The following is a 17,981-nucleotide window of genomic DNA, read 5'->3' on the forward strand; positions in this document are numbered from 1 at the left end:
AGAGATTGGACTCATAGCCTCACTCATGCTAAGTGCAGGCTATAACATTTAACTAAACCCTAGTTTCCATAATTTGCTTTTTTAAAGAGGATTCATCTAATTTACAACATATCTAACATAGTAGCCACTGGCCACATGAACACTACTCAACACCTGAATTGTGGCTAATGACCCCAAGTAACTGAATTTTAAATTATAACTAACTTAAACCTAAATAGTTGCAAAAGACTTGCGATCCTGTATTGTAAAATACTGTTCTAGAAATTTTAGCATACAAATATTGCCTGACTAGAATTTCCTTTTAAAATTAGAAACTTGAAAATTACTGGCTTTCAGATATTAAATGAATAACATTGATAACAGTTAATGCGGAATAGCATTTCTGCTGTAATATGTCAGAATATGATCTAAAAGCTTGATTTTCTTCGCAAGGCAATGACCAGGAATTATTCATGCAAAAAAGACTTTCAGAATCTTGTGAAACAGGCTCTGAGATATTTACCACATCAACATACCAGGGTTCCGTTCACATCCTGACTCAGGTTCTTCATCTCCCCCACAATGAAAGCAATCAGGTAAGTACTCATCTTCACACTCTCACAAAATTCATCCTGAACAAGTCCATTTTCCATAGGAACTGATGATTTCTACATACAAAAGAGAAAAGACCACAGTTTCAACAACTGCAGGAATAAATGACAATGTCAAATACATTGAGAAACTAGAACTTCATATTGGAAATAAGTGGCATATTTTACTCTCTCGTCACAAGTTTTGAAGAGAGGATGGATCTAAAGTTTCCACTTGTTTCTACCATATTTCATCATGAGGGCACAATGGATACAGTGGAAATCTTTGAGAGTTTGGCCCCAATGTGACCTTAAATAAATGTGAGCCATAGACATAAAACTCCACAAAGCCCCAATACTCTCCTATGATGTAGGAAAGTCCCACTTTAAGGAGATATATGCCTGGATATTCCTTCAAATTATCTGAAAATGCTTCACAAAGAACCATTTGAGTATCCCCAAGAAAGCTCAGTGAGGTCAAAAGTGGTATGTCACTAGCTAAGTCTGCACTAGATACAAGATAAAGGAATGGTGGCAATTTGCAGTATTTTCCGACCATGAGTATGTGTTGGGACACTAGGCAGGCAGGTGTTCACCTCTTTTAGAGAACAATTAAAGTATACTGCGGGATTATAGAAGAATGGAGCTTTGGGAGAATTGTCCTAGGTATTACGTTGTCTGCTTTCTCTTTGGGCTGACTCCAAGACATAGAGGGTTTAGTTGCTCCCCCCTCCCCTTACTACATGAGTTATGGGTTCAGGAGGCTCCCATCTTGCTGCACGTGTAGCCACTCAGGGGTCTGAGACAAAAAAAGGAACTCTTGGTTCTGTTAGGATGAAAACTGCTCTGTTTGGTGACACCCCCAGTGCCTCCCATGGAGAGTTAACACTCAAGAAAGAGGCTTCTGTTCCTGTTCTCAACCTACAAATTATAAGAATGTAAGTTTTTCATTTACTACAATAACACAAACAAGATTTTGTTGTATAACACTCTTTAAAATAAGGAAACATTGTATTTCAGAAAATATCACTCTATAGAGTTGGACTAATTCATAGTATTTTTAGTATCTGCAGAGCTTTAGTAGTACATAGGACTCACTTCATACTTCCTACCAATACTTTCCCAGTCCAGATCTCTGTCTTTTCTTAAGTTCTCCCCCCAGGCTGACTTCCCAATTAATCCCAGTTAACACCGTTATTTAATGCTGATTCAAGTATTTTAAAGAAATAATTCATTTACATGATTCTAGTTATTCTTAGTAGCTGCCTGGTTTAAAATTTTTTCAGCTGTTCTTACAGAAAGAGAGCCAACTCAAGGATTTTACCTTCGAAGAAAAGAACGGTACCTTAGGCATATTTGATAAAGCAGTGTATTGTTCTTCCCTTACAATCCTGATGATAAATGTGGCCTTAAACGCTGGTTCATCAAAACAAGGAAAAGCAGATCTTGCTGCTAGGGGTTCAAACTGAGTTGCTGCAAAGTACCTATAACAAATGCAAATTCAATCCAATAGTTAATGAACACCTTCTATTCAAGGCACCCTGCCATGTACTAGAGACATTAAGATAAATACATAAAATCTCAGTGATTAAAGGATCCACAACTGGCTTGAAGGCAAAGGCCTACAGAAAGGAAAGAAACATACGTGAGACTGCAAATAATATCCTAATCGTGAAAACAAAGTGTGCATGAAGGATAGGAAACAAATTCTGACTAGAAGTTGATGACACTAAGTGAATTGGTAAACAGTGTAAAAACGGTCTTAAAACCTGAGGAGTGTTTGAAAAGGTAGAGAAAGAAAGAGTGCCCTCCAGAAAGGGTGGGCAGCACAAGCAAACAGTATATGTCTAGGCACTTTGGTGGCTCTAGAGTGTGGATTTGAAATCACAAAAGTAGGATACGGCTGGCCAGTGATATCTTAAATAGATTTCTAGAAGATCAGTAAGAAAGGTTTTCATTAATTGCTGTTAATCATGTGCACACTGGCAAACCCTTAAATCTACAACCTATACATTTGCGAAGACTGAAAAAAATCCCATTTTCCTATAATATTCTCTTCTCCTTTATTCTCCTTAAAGATGCTTAGGAAGAAAAGTATAAAAAGAACAAATGAAAAAAAATGTGGTTTTTTCCCATTAAGTAGAGAGCAAAAGCAAATCTCCACATGAGAGATCATTCCACACATAGCCATAGAGTGGTTAGGGCAAGTACAGCTCGCTGGTACTGAAACTCATAGTTCAGGGACCACGCAATGTTGTATACCTATAAAAACCACTTTAGATGTGTCAGACTTTCCTATTTAGTGTTTAGGTTTTGCTGTTAGATGACAAATAGAAAAGAAAATGTATAGGATTGAGGTCTGAAGACTTCAACTCTACAATTTACCAGTCATAGGACTTTGGGCAAATCTGTGACCTTTATCTCATTTTCCTTATTTTTATGTTGTGATTTTTTATAAGATTGCATACCCAAAACCAATATTTTAGTTAAAATTTAGTTAAAATCTACTTGTATACCAAATAGATACCCTGATAGAGATTTTACTATAGATGCTGGATAACTTCGAGTCTTCTACACTTGAAATTACTATACATTTGTTCTGGTAAGAATGAGCTGAAAAATATTTCTATTAAGTAAATAATAAGGTAGCAAGCAATATACATACAACAATTTAAACCTATTATATTTCTATCATTCCATATTTTACCCCTTCCCCAATATTCTACTGTAGTTAAACAGAATAAAACCAAGATATGAAATTTGATCATGTCCTATTATTCATACAAAAATAATCTATTTAGGGATAATGTAACAAAATTAACAATTTTATATAATAATATAAAAAATATTGTTAAAAGAAATTCAGTATCTAGTTGTCAACTCTCTAAGAAGGCTTTTTCTTAATACTTAAGAGTCTGTCTAATCTAGGCTGAATATCTGACACCTATTATTTTATATTCGATTCTATATTTGCTTTCAAAAATATTAATTCTAGACTTTAAAAAATTATAATATGACATAACTGTGAAAGGGGTTTGGAGAGAAGGAGAAAAGAAGAGGGTAACAGGGGGCTGAATACTATACAAGTTGTGTGTGTATATGTACACGTGCATAAAAATAGCACAATAAAACACTTTAAAAACTATTAAAAGTAATCCAGGCACTGATGGCTCACACTTGCAATCCTAGCTCCTCAGGAGGTTAAGATCTGAGGATCCAGGTTCAAAGCCAGCTGAGGTAGAAAAATCCTTGAAACTCATCTTCAATCAATCACCAGAAAACTGGAAGTGGAGCTGTGGCTCAAGTGGTAGAGTGCTAGCTTGAGCACAAAAGCTCAGGGACAGTGCCCAGGCCCTGAGTTCAAGCCCCACAACTGACAAAAGAAAGGGTATCAAGAGTGAATGTTATGAATGGATGAATTTGATCAAAGTATACTGTGTGCATCTTAAAAAATAGCACAATGAAATTTATGTACAATTGGTTTTCTAACAAAAATGGTTTTTTTGGAGTTTTTTATTTTTAAAATTTTATTGTAAAGGTCATGTACAGAAGGGATACAGTTAGATATAAGTCAGGTAATGAGTACATTTCTTTTTAGTTTCAGCACCTTCTCCTCCAGAAGTGCTCAAGCCAATTATGAATTCGCTGGGGGTCAGGTGAGAGAATGAGGACTGGGATAACAATGTACAGAGAAAAGAAATATAAATTAGAGAAGCAGGACATCATGGTGATTAAGTATGCAGCTTCTGCAGTTAAAACGACCTTGGATTTGAGTTGCTCATGATATAATATTAATATCTACTTCTTGAGTTAGATGGGGAAAATTATTATGCATATCAAATGCTTTAAGTAGTTTCTAACCTTTTGTTCCCAGTAAACTGGCAATTATTAGCCTCAGACTTTAGGCCAATGGACATGAAGTTCAGTATAGCAGACAATGGCATAAGAAAAACCAGAAGCGGGCTGGGAAGGTAGCTCAGCGGTAGAGTGCATGCCTTGCAAGCATGAGGCCCTGGGTTCAATTCCTCAGCACCACATAAACAGAAAAAGCCGGAAGTGGCGCTGTGGCTCCAGTGGTAGAGCACTAGCCTTGAGCTGAAGAGCTGAGGGACAGCGCCCAGACCCAGAGTTCAGGCCCCATGACCGGCAAAAAAAAAAGAAAAACCAGAAGCTTGATAACTAAAGATCCTGACTGAAATTGTATTAGAAATAAAGAAATGCTAAGGATTGTAAACCAAAGGCCAACACAGTCATCTGTCCTTACAGAAACAAGTACAAAAGCAAGAATATACATATGCTAGGTGCAGTGGTTCAAACCTACAATCCTAACTAGTCAGGAAACTGATAGCAGGAGAATTATGGTTCAAGGCTAGGTTAGTCTGCAAGACTCCTACTCTACCAGTAATAACTGGGCAACAGTGGTTCAAGCCTGTCATTCTAGCTATGACCCCATTAAAAATTATAAAAGCAGGTGGCTGGGAAGGTGGCTCAATGGTAGAGTGCTTGCCCTGCATGCATGAGGCCCTGGGTTTGATTCCTCAGTACCCCATAAGCAGAAAAAGCCAGAAGTGGCATTGTGCTCAAGTGGTAGAGCACTAGCCTTGAGCTGAAGAGCTGAGGGACAGTGTCCAGGCCCAGACTGGGTTCAGGACCCATGACCGACAAAAAAAAAAAAAAAATTATAAAAGCAAAAAGGACGGCGAGAGAGCTGGAGCCATGACTCAAATGGTAGAGTACCTGCCTAGTAAGTATGAGACACTGAATCCAAACTCAGTCATGTCAAATAATGATAATAATAGTAATACACATAGAAATAGGTCAGCAGCAGTGCAGAAAATGGGTAAAATTTCCTTACTATTGTGCATAGACATTTTTCAGTGTCAGTGCAAAGTGTACAATACTAAATCCCCTAATTATCTTATGGTTTAAATCTTTATTCTAATTGTACTATAGAAAGGAACAGTATAAAAACTTATCTAATGGGAATACACAAAATTTCAAGTAAGACAATAACAAAAAATTACTAGAATTAAGAATTGCTTAGAAAGAATAGTTTTCAGACATCCTAAAAGGTATAATTATAATCTTCTCAACTTTCATCCTCTACCAATATATACAATAGTGTGAGGCCTTTACTTTATTCTAGCAGTCAGATAAATAAACATATTCTGCTTGTAACAGTTTCACAAACAAACCTAAGGCTTTAATATATCATTTGTAATACTCTATTTCTTATCTTTGAGGAATAATATTCCATTTTTCTAGCATGTCCCACAACTCAATCTAGCTCATAGTAAGAGAGTAAGCATGTGACTATGCCAAAAGTCACTTTACTCTCATACACAATATCCATTATTGAACCAGGTTCAAGGATTGGGGACAATATCATCTGATTGGATGAGATGGCTAAAGAGATTATTTAAAGGTCTGTTGGTACAAAGTGACGGTTTTCATGTATATTCTGTATTTCTAGGATGATGGGAATTATAGTAAAAGGACTAAAGATAAGAACTCCCAGGCTGTGGCTGCAATCTCAAATGTGTGCTCAGTTTCAGATACCATGCAAGAACTGAAATAGAGAGACATTTATCATATTATAAATATGTACAAGTATTTTACAAAAAGAAAATATAAAAACTTCTTATTTAGATATTCTTACAAAGTAGCAATAAAACTTTACTAAAATATGACCAGCCTTTTCAGGTTCAAGTCACAAGTATAAAACTATCAAACATATAAAAATACATGTACAATTTAATACTACAAGATAGGAAATTATAGCGGCTTTTGATGTTTCTCAATCTCCTTTAGAAGGTAAGACTTTATACGCAAGCGGCCCATTTAGCACTGCAGTGCTTTTTGATAGAAGTAGTAGGGAAAAATTTCACAAAAGTTAGAGAAGTTCATTCGATAGCTAATTAGATATGCACCTCAGAAAAATACATTGACTTGTTGTATTTATTCCAGGCTTGCTCTATTTCTAAAAAATATGATTTTATTTCTTTCAAGGGACTTTAAAATTTTAAAAGTCTCTGAAATAATAAAAACAACAACAAACTGCCGTGTGATTAGAACCATAGATTTTACTTTGTCTCTTTCCCCACTTAAAAAGAAGCAGTTTGAGGCTGGGAAGGTGGCTCAGTGGTAGAGCACTTGCCTTGCATGCATGAGGCCCTGGGTTCGATTCATCAGCACCACATAAGCCAAAAAGAAAAAAAAGCCGTAAGTGGCGTTGTGGCACAAGTGGTAGAGCACTAGCCTTGAACTGAAGAGATTAGGGACAGGGCCCGGCCCAGAGTTCAGGCCCCACAACCAGATCCGCCCCCCCCCTCAAAAGAAGCAGTTTCTTTAAATAGATTTAAAATATTCTTTCCTAAGTATTTCTCTCTTTTCTCCTTCCTTTTTAGCATACATTAAACAAATGGTGAATGTCAGTAATTCACATACTAATTTATACAGTATGATGAGAAACAATGCTCCAATTGCATAAAGCAGATGTATACAGACCTTTTTCAATAAAAGGCTGGATACTATCACAATTTACAAACAACTTATACATATTGTGCAGTGCATCTTTCTAGAAATCCCAGCTACATGCTATGAATACTAATATTAATGTACAAAGTGTGTGTGCTGAATACTTTTAAGTTTTATTTCACTTTTGGGGGGCCTGGACTCTTTCAAAGAGAAATTAAATAATCAGACTTTTTTTTTTTAAGTGAACCAGTAAAGATTAAGGATTCAAAAATGATATGTGCAAGCATTCCACTCTGATGCCCTCTTTCAGTCTCATTAAACACCTTCTAAAAGTTCTACACCTTAGGTAAGTAGGTTTTAAAGCATAATCAATGCCTATTACTAATAAAAATTCCAAAGAATGATAGAAAATAGATTCATCTCATAAAATATGGAAAGCTCAAGATAACTTGAGTTTTTGTAATAAAGAATATAACTCATAGAATCTTCATCTATTTCCTTTCCCCAGAAGAACCTACTTCTACCTCACCATACAAGCCCTAAGTTCTGCCTAAGGAAAGCACTATAGTTTTCCAAAATATCATTTTTCACATAACTTTCTAAACTTAAAAAGATGCATTGAAGCTGGGCGCCGATGGCTCACGCCTGTAATCCTAGCTACTCAGGAGGCTGAGTTCTGAGGATAGCGGTTCAAAGCCAGCCCGGGCAGGAAAGTCTGTGAGACTCTTATCTCCAATAAAAACCACTAGAAAACCAGACGTGGTGCACTGGCTTAAGTGGTAGAGAGCTTGCCTTGAGCTGAAGAGCGCAGGGACAGCGCCCAAGCCCAGAGTTCAAGCTCCACAACAGACCGAAAAAAAATAAAAAAGATGCATTGAACGTCTCTGGTATGAACAAAGAGATACATATCAAAAAGAGTCATCATTCAGCATCAAACAAGAATCACTGAAGAGATCTACATACTTTTTCTCATTACTGTCATCTTTGTAGGTGATGCCATAAAACCCATAGTAAGAACTAGAGATATTTGCTGAATACTCGATCTTCAGGGTATAATTATGCCCTGCTAGAAGAGCTTCAGAAGAAACAATGGCAATCTGTTCATGATACGGATATTCCAGAAGTTCGACTTGTTTTTCTTGGTTTGAAACTGCTGACATGAAAGTCACTCTTGAAATATTATGTCCTGTGCTATGAAGAATGACATTCCAGGTGGCCTGAAGAGCCTGAAGTGAAATTGTCACAGAACCCTTGAATGTCATTGAGGTTAGGTTTGGGTGCAGGTTAAGTTCATAACGTTGTGGCATAACGGCAGTAGGAAGTCTAATTTGTGCCCATGGAAACAATTTCCCATTTGTTGCAAGTGGCTGAATGAGTCCAATTGATTGGTTTTTTTTATGGCAGCCTTCTTTGGTAAAAGTACATCTAGGCAGCAGATAAATCACCATGATCACAGAGACGGCAACTACAATGACAAAAGCACAGACCACCAAGGTCCTGGTAGAGGGTACAGAACAAGCCCCATCTGTATTCTGCCTGTAGCCAGCCGCACTGTTCCGAAGGCCTGAGCTTCTGTTCATGAAGGACATGCCCAGCAGTTTTGCAGATGACTCGTAATCCTCTTCATCTTCATCCATCTCATGTTCACCAAGACCTCTCACCAGCAATCGTGAACCCCGTGGCTCATATTCCACCTCATCAGGCTCTAGAGGATGTAAACAAGGCTCTTTGGCTAAATCCACCACATCTGGTTCTTCCTCAAACATGCTGTTTTCAATCATGTTCCTGGGGAGCTGAAGTCGATCTAAAATATCAGAACAAAAGGATAAAGTTCAGAGTTACAGGGAAATACAATAATACAACATCTTCTGGAAAGATCAAATTCAATCTAAGACTTATTAAAATCGTAAAGTCTAAAAATTTTAAGATTCTGTAAATCACATGACATACAGTCCCATCTCAGAGCTACAAAATTAAAGAACATACCTTATCTTGGGGTTCATTTCATCTAACATCAACTTGTCTGACCAGTTCTGCTTGACTCAAGACATATACAAATAGTTATTGCAAATAAGGGAAACTATGGGACCTATGTTTCTTTGGGCCTGGCTTACTTCACTTAATATAATTTTTTCCAAGTCTTTCCATTTCCTAAAAAATGGGGCAATGTCATTCTTTCTGATGGATAAGGACTCAAATTGTTTTTCTTTCTTGCTATTGTTTCTAACATATTTATAAGATGATTTCTTTGTTGCTTTGTATGTCCCTCCCCCACGGTATAACCCCTGTTTTCACTATATTTGATATTGGTATAATTTGTGGCTGGGAAGGGAAAAAACAAATTGTTTAAATAGGGATACAGGTGGATCCATTGCAACAATGAGATGTACAAGCTGTTATGTTGAAAAACGAACTTCAACTTTGGCTGGAGGGGGGGGAAGATGGGAGGGCAGGAATGGTAAGGGGAAACAAAGGAGGAGGCAACAATGTTTGATAAGAAATGTACTAATTACCTTGCTCATGTAATTGTAAGCCCTCTACGGTATATTCACAATTAAAAAAACATTAATAAAAAAGATACTTAGATTCTTGATTCAATCATTAAAAACTCAAGCATGAATAAAAGTAGATATAGAACAGTCATGAAATAAAAAAGCTAAACAAACCAAGTATTAGCAAAAAAAGAAAAAGAAAAAGACAGCTGAGATTACTTACCTACTAACTTCCTTAATGTACTCTTAATCAACAATCTAGGCTTTAAACGACTTGTGTTTTAGTCGGCCTGCAGCTGAGTCTGACCCCACAGAGTAAGAAGTAGGATCAAATGGAATGTAGTCCAGTTCTCTTGTATTTGGGCCCTTGGACCTCAGTATTCATATGCTAAAGGCCTCAAACCAGGTTCCAGAGGCTTTGAGGGAAAAAGTGACCCAGTGACTCCGTGGTCACTGAGTCACATTCCCCCTAGGGACTACTACACACTTGTTTGCTTGTTACGAAGCTCAAGTGGCAGCAAAACAAGAAGATAGACTTGTCCCATAGCAAACTGGAAACAGCAAATTGTAAGAAAACTTTATTTAAAAAAAGAAAACTTCCTAAGCAAGCAGTAATTAAAAAAAATAAAATAAAACAAAAACTCTACACAAAAACTCTACAAAAAATTGCAATCCAACATGTTTTCCATGCTTTTTACAGCATTCAAAAGTACAACATACTTCCATCTATAACAAGTAAACTATATCCCACCAGTATTAGTTAATCTTGGATGAATAAGTAGTGAGAGCTTTGACAAACTACAAAGAATTTTGCCCCTCCAATTTCTATAAGTCAATGAGAAAAACAGTCTCAAAAGGATAATTAATTCCACATATATATCAACAACTCTAGTATTACACTATTTAATATTCTTTGTTTAAACACATTTGAAACCACTACTAACCTTTCCCTACAAGGTACTTTTATCCACATCTAACTAACTTCTAACCTCACAATAAATTATATAAAGTAGTAAATATTCTATTGCAGGCATGTAGTAACAACAAAACAAACAAACAGAAATGGGTTTGTTTTTATAGTCATACAGCTATGCACAGACTTTTTTTGTGTGTGCATAGACATTTAACTGACTTCAGAGCCCAGAAATGAAGCACTGACACATACCAGGGTGAAGTGTATATGATGACCAGAAGCAACCTCACTACACTAAAGTTCGTAAAAAAGCAGACTTTCATGACCTCTTCCTAAGTATGAACTTTAATAAAACCCTCAGATGATTTATATGTACCCAAGTCTGAAAGCGTTGATGCCATATGGTGTGATCCTAATAACAGCCATCACAGTACACCTGGGCATGCTCTGGCATCCCACACTGTTTATGACTCTGACAGGCCAGGGTGCTATTACCTGCTATCCTCCTTTGATCCTTCTGCTTGTATGCCCTCACTTCTCCTTTCCACCTTAGGGTACGTGGTGAGCATCTATTATTCCATGGCCTGGCTTAAAAACTCAATAAAATTTCTAATTATTTTCTAGATGTAGGTTTAGCAAGCAGCTATCTATGCATTTCCTGTTAATGGTCTGGAAATAGATGATCAGTTACAACATCCTACTTCTAAAAACTTAATTTTCTGAGCCTCCTATAGTGCCCCACTTTCTAGCTTATATCTATGTATGTTTACTTGAGTTTTGGCAGGCATACACTTCATTATTAGAAAATAGTTGAATTTAAAAAAAAAGTTCTTAAACTCTCAATAAATTCTTATGAGGGGTAGGAAATCTCTGTGGTAGTGAGTACCTGAAGTGTTATAAACTAGATAATTGTTTAATTTTAAACCTTTCGAGATTTTTTCTTGGTTTTTTACGGTTGGTTGGTTTGTTGTTATTGCTATCCTATAGAAAAAGGCTGTTAGGCATCGTGCTTTCTTCTGTGCTAGACCTGGTGTAGACAACAATATGGACTACCTGGATTCATTCCATGTAATATACTTCTACCCAAATCTTGGTAGAGTGTCCGCCCTAATACTTAGAACATTCTCATGTCTCACATTCCCTTAGAGCTCTATTTTTGAATTTGAGTCTTCATCCAAGTCCTACATCAAGCCAAGGAGTACTCTGTACTCAGACCATTTACTATCTCCTGTCTTCACTTCCTTCTTATATCCTCTGAGCTCATCTGGACAAAATCCAGATAATTTACCTTCATTATTCAATACCCCATCAGATTAACTCTTGTGTAGAATTTTAATCTTTCAGTAATGAAGCACATCAACCCATCTGCCATATTTTATTGAACAATGTTAGAATCATACTGTTTTGGTATGTACAGTTATCTCAAGCCAAACATATAACACCATCACTTTTATTACAGGTAGTTTATGAACACTATACTTTATGTCTACTTTTTTTTTTTCTAGTTGCAGAGCTTGAACTCTGGGTTCTTGCTCTCTTCAGCTCAAGGCTAGAGCTCGACCTCTTTGAGCCACATCGACACTTCTGGTTTTCTGGTGGTTAGTGTGAGATAAGAGACTCACAGATTTTCTTGCCTCAGCTGGCTTTGAACCGAGATCCTCAGATCTAAGCCTCCTGGGTAGCTAGTATTATAGGCATGAGCCATTGGCTCCTGGCTTATGTCTACTTTTTTAAAAGTTAATTTGATTCTTTAATTTTAGCTCAAACTACAATGTAACAAATGATTACTCCTTGCTCTAATAGAATTTATTACTACTAAAGATAGTATCCTAGACAAGCAGGAATTTTCTAAAACCACTTAAAAACCTACACACAGAAGTTATTTATAAGCCAAATGTTCCTATCTGAAACATTCCACTTTTATACAACATAAACCCACATGGTCAGAATTTAAGATGTGAAGATACGTCTTCTCATCAGGTACTGCAAACCTGTGGTCCTTGACATTGTCTGTGGACAATGCCAATCCATACACTTTTGTTACCTATCTGACAGGACAGAAAATTAGTATTCAAAAATTTAATTGCAATCTGATAGAATCCTTTTGTGTCTGTTGAATTTAATAGCATTTTAAATGCTTGTTTTTACATGTCCTTTTTCATGTCATTTTTCCAATTATTAATTTTATATGTTACAATATCTCTGCAACAGATTAAAAAATTTAACCCAATAAACAAAAATCAAAAACCTTGGTTCATAGGTTAGATACTTTGAGTTCAATGAGTCTTTATTTTGAAAACCTAGCTCAAGATAAAATTCTCAACTACAACAACAGTGGAGGTGAAGAGGAAATAACTGGTAAGTTAGGTATATTAAGAGGTAGAGTATACAGGAATCAATGCTCTCTTAGGCCAAATGGACCATAAGAGCCAAGAAGCAAGAGATGGCAGGAAATAAATGTTAATCCCTTCATACAGTCTGGTTTGAAAAACTGGAAGAAGCAAAGTCATTCATTGAAAGTGAAAATATAAGTTTTCTTATATTCTCTTTCTCCTCTCTCTCTCTCTCTCTCTCTCTCTCTCTCTCTCAAGAATGGGTTTCTGAAATGGCATTCTGAATAGGGTATAATATATTTAATATACTGAACAGGTATCTGTGTAGAAGTATTTCATTAATAGCATAGTGCAAAGCTGAATACTTGATTTTAGATGAAAATGTTTAAGTCCTGACTTTTCTATTAACTACTTTCGAACAGGTTACCTGTTAACTTCAATTTCTTCATGTATAAATGTGGGCAATCTTACAAATTTGTAGGATTGTCATAAGGGTGACATATGGGCCAGGGCCCAGAAGAGGGATATTGGAAGATGAATAACCTGTGTTTACTATCTTAAACCATGAATGGGAGAAAAGAGTCAAGGGGCATCTGCACTTTAAGAGAGGCACAAAAAAGAAGAGTGACAAAGGATACTAAGAAATAATGGACTGCCTAGAAATAGGAAAATCATGAGCATCCCAGAAACCAAAGGTAAACTTTCATAAGGAAGTACTTGACATTAAATTACTTAGAAAGGTCAGTAAAGTGAGGCCTAGAGAAGTGCCTGAGTTTAGCAACTAAGGAATCAGTGATTCTTCTATCAGGTATGTTCAGTGGAACCAGGGGACTGGGATCCAGATTCTAATTTTCCAAAGAAGGAATTACTAAGGGAAATCATAGGACTAAAAGTATAACTTGCAGAAAAATTAAATCTTTTTATTGTTTGCTTTAACATGGAAACAAATTAAGTACATGTGTTTATAGTAAAAAGTAAAGAAAGATAAAAATGTAGATGTAGACAGATAAGAGAAGGGAAATGCAATAGCATTTCAGAAAGATGAGAGAGATCACAAGAACTCCAAGAGATGGATTAATCATCATAATGGTAGGCATGCTTCTTCTGAGCCTGGAGGTGAGAGAGAGAAAAGTCAAACCTAGGAGAGTGGAAAAGCAGAAGGCTTTATGTTCTGGGTGACAGGAGAAACAAGCTCATTTACCCAGAGCCACAGGCAACTGTGGAGAAGACAAAGGCAGCTTGAGAATAATAAAGGACAGGTGACATTTAGGAGAAACAGGGGAGCATTAGCTCCATAGACAACAGATGACTAAGAAACTCAGAAAGCCTGGTGGAATTTGTCAGACCATGTGATTTCATAAACATATTCAGAAATATTATCAGCCCAGGTTGAAACAGAAGAGAAATGTTACATTTTATTACAATTATAAAGTTTAAAAAAACACACAAATGATTGCTCTGGTTTTATAAATATAGAGAGGAAGTGGTGAGAGGCCAGGGAAAATATACAGATGGTGCTGGAAAGAGATTGAGGACTAAACTGCAATTTAAAAAGTCAGTACAAAAAGCCATGACAAATAACAATGAGCAACTTGAATTAAAAGGCGCAAACTTCCCACACTAACCATCCCATTTTCTGAGAAAATGAAATAGGATTTTCAAATTAACAAGCCAAAACATCTTTAAAAGAATAGGCATAGTCTAAGTAAGTATTCTGGGGCAGACACAAGCTAGCTATATTCAAATAAGGATCTAACAAAATTGTTCTGTTTTTTTCCAGCTCCTGTGATATATTTACATGAAGCTAAAAGCTCCACGTATAAAACAGGATTTATATCTTTTTGTTGTTGTTGTTGTTGGTCATGGGGCTTGAACTCTGGGCCTGAGCACTGTCCCTCAGCTCTTCAGCTCAAGGCTAGTGCTCTACCACTTGAGCTACAGCGCCACTTCCGGTTTTCTGGTGGTTTATTGGAGATAAGAGTTTCACGGACTTTCCTGCCCAGGCTGGCTTTGAACTGCCATCTTCAGATCTCAGCCTCCTGAGTAACTAGGATTATAGGTGTGAGCGGATTTCTATCTTCTAAACCATTTCAAACTGGAAACTGAAGTAAATTTCCAAAATGGTGGCAAATTATCATAGTATTTGCCTAATAAAATCCTCTTCTATCAAAAAGAGATTTCATCTTAATGAAGGTTAGCTTAATAGAAAAAGAAAATGTAGACTTCAGAAACAAAAACAAGTTGATTCTTTTCCCCTGCCTAAGTCTTATCAGGCAAAATGTGACCCAACCTTCCTAACCCATGATCAAGGAAAGCTCTTGTCATTAGTCACAGGGCTCAGGTTATGTTGCACATTTAGATATATCCTATCTCTCCAGAATCTAAAAAGCAGTTACTAACATAGAACAAAATGCATGTAAATAATTCCTTTGCTAACACACCTTGTTTGCTTATACCTTAATGTATAGGCAGTGCCATAAAATTCAAACACAGAAACTCCTGTATGCTTTTCTCCCTATTATGTTTTTTTTTAATCTCTGGATATATTTTACCCCTGGTATATTTTGCTTTTTCCCAAACAATCTTTAATTTTCCAGACAAGATGCAGAAAGATAATAACCCAAAATCCAAATAAAGTCTTTATTCTAGCTCTCTTCCATTATTAACCTTTTATCACTTTTGTGAAGGAAGAAGTGGGTGACAGGATAGGAGACAAAAAGATCACAGAAAAATGGTTTAGTCTATTAACACCCTAAGTTCATTTTACCTTTAGTCCTCAACATGAGGAATCAAGATATACTTTTCTCAGCAGTGAGCAGTGGTATGTGCCTGTGGTCCCAGCTACCCAGGAAAGAGTATTAATTGAGCCTCAAGAGTTCTACGTCAGTCTGGGCAACATAGTAGGACTCCATCTCAAGAAGAGGAAAGGAAAAGAAGGAAAGAAGAAGGATAGGGCAGGGCAGGAGAAAAGAAAGTGAAAAAGAAAGAGGAAAGGGAAAGGAAAGGAGAGAGAAGGGTTTTGCTTTAAAAGCCACCCCAACATTCACTTCAATACATAATATTTCTGTGGAAGACTTCCTCATCTGATATGACAGAGTAACTAGTTATGAGGGTATGGCTTCTCTTATAAACAACTATTAAACTGCACAAAATGATGCAACCATTCTCACATACTAAATAAAGAACAATAATGTGACCCTTGAGAGAAGGTGAGTTCAAGCTCAAAATCATTCTGGTACTCTGCTTTAGGACAATCTCTCAATTGTAATATGACAAGCTGGAGTCCAAGTAATACAGAGCTGACAAGCAGAGATCAGGGTACCAAAGAGGTGAGAGCTGAGTACTAGGGGGAGAGGACACAGAGAAGTTTTTACAGATTTCCCGAGACTCTTTGACAGGACATAATTATACAAGATCTACAAAATAGTGGTTGCAAAGAAGTTAAGATGGAACAGAAATACTAGATATCAAGCAATGTAAGGAAATATGAGCAGTCCAAGTTAGCCAGAATGAAGAAAACCCATTAACACCATGGACATCACCTTGAAACACTAGGAAGACTTCAGTAAGAACAGTCACACCCTAGAGCAAGTATATTGTACACTCATACTAACAAACTGGAAAACCAAGCTCTAATAAAATCCATAGGAAAAAAGGAAAAATTGAAGATGAGTGTTGCTAGGGCCCAAGAACCACTCTGAGACTTCCAGAGACCAACAATGAAACTAAGCCTACATTATTGACTGCCTAGTAACTTAGCTGCCTACAAAAAAAGAAAATGAAATTTAAAAAAGTAAAACCTCTATCATGTGTCCTCATTACTGTTCAAATCATAATGTAAAAATGAAACAAGAAAATGCTTCAAGGAAAAATGTCATTAGAAATTAACATTAAGTGGGCCACATTAAATGGCCCAGATACTGCACTTAGCCAAATCTTGAAAGCAGTTATTATAAATACGTTACAAAGAATGAACTGAATTTTTTAGTTAAAAAAGAGACTATGTAAATATAGGAATCTCGGCGAAGAACTTGAGATTACACAAACAAAAGAACCAAAGGGTTAGCAGTGTGCCTCAGTAGGTGGTGGAGTGCCTGCTAAGCATGAGGCCCCAAATTCAATCCCCAATATTGTCAGAAAAATGTAAGGAACAAAATGGAGAAAAAAAATGTTGCAGGACTGAAAGATTCAAGAACTAAAATTAAATGAAGAAAAAAAAATTCACTGGATGGCCTTAGCAGCAGAATCTTTGGAGATACAGAGAGAAAAGGCCATGAACTATCTGATACATTATTATTATTATTATTATTATTACCTACATTATTGTATGTAATATATACATAATAATTCAAAGAACACCAATTATCGTCTCAACAGTAGAAGCCAGAATATTAACACAGACAACATTTCTAGGAAAAACAAAACAAAAGCAAAAACTACTATCAACTTAGCACTCCATACCCATGAAAATATCTTTCAGAAGCAAGAATAGTATAAAGACATTTTCAGCTAAACCGACAAAATTTACCTCAAGCAGTATAGGAGAAATAAACAAAAGGAAAATTGGTGAAATAATGAACTTAGCCCTAGCTGTATAAATAACCACATGTATTGTTACCAAATCAAAAACTCCAACTAAAAGGCAAAGAGTATCACCATATGGGAAATAGAACAAGAACCAACTATACACTTTGCAACTTAAATTTAAAGGCACAAATAGGTTTGCTGTAGATAGAAATTAAGAGAATTCCAACAGCGTAAATAAGATATTAATACATATCTAACCACAGAGCTTTAAAATTCATAAAAAGAAAAATAAAATTCCTCTCCCCAGAATGTATCACATTTCTCTTCATACTGGACAGGGCAAAAAGCAGAAGATCCTACCAAGTATATCAACCAACTTGATCCATCTGACATCTAAAAATTTTTAAGTAAACAACTGCTGAATACAATAGATTAAAACAGTCACCAAGTCAAAATAAAATAAACCTCAATAAAGTTTAAATGACCAAAATAGTATTATTATTGTCATTATTATTTATTATTGTTATCCATCCTATCATTGGTGCCAGAGCCTCATGTATTCTAAGCACCTGCTTTATCAATGAGAGAGGTATAATTGTCCAGGAAATTGTATTTTTTAATTTTTTTTATTTTATTCTAAAGATGCTATACAGAGGGATTATAGTTACAT

The 17,981-nt window shown here is 36.2% G+C and overlaps 1 protein-coding gene across 3 annotated transcripts in view; it reads right to left on the bottom strand.

Moving 5' to 3' along the window:
• Lnpep (leucyl and cystinyl aminopeptidase) overlaps nt 1–17,981 on the bottom strand; it is a 90,758-nt gene that overhangs the window by 45,205 nt on the left and 27,572 nt on the right. For all 3 annotated transcript variants that reach the window (XR_011373719.1, XM_070031026.1, XM_070031028.1), the window contains exons 2-4: nt 8,010–8,850; nt 1,915–2,053; nt 516–647 (exon numbers count right to left, since the gene is read on the bottom strand). Coding sequence is in view for 2 of the 3 variants with exons in the window: in XM_070031026.1 (XP_069887127.1) it covers nt 516–647; nt 1,915–2,053; nt 8,010–8,850 (1,112 nt within the window). In the remaining variant the exon portion in view is untranslated. The remainder of the gene's footprint in view (nt 1–515; nt 648–1,914; nt 2,054–8,009; nt 8,851–17,981) is intronic.

Source organism: Dipodomys merriami, unplaced genomic scaffold (genome assembly GCF_024711535.1).
Source record: "Dipodomys merriami isolate MVZ:Mamm:240054 unplaced genomic scaffold, mDipMer1.0.p SCAF_20, whole genome shotgun sequence".
NCBI lineage: Eukaryota > Metazoa > Chordata > Mammalia > Rodentia > Heteromyidae > Dipodomys > Dipodomys merriami.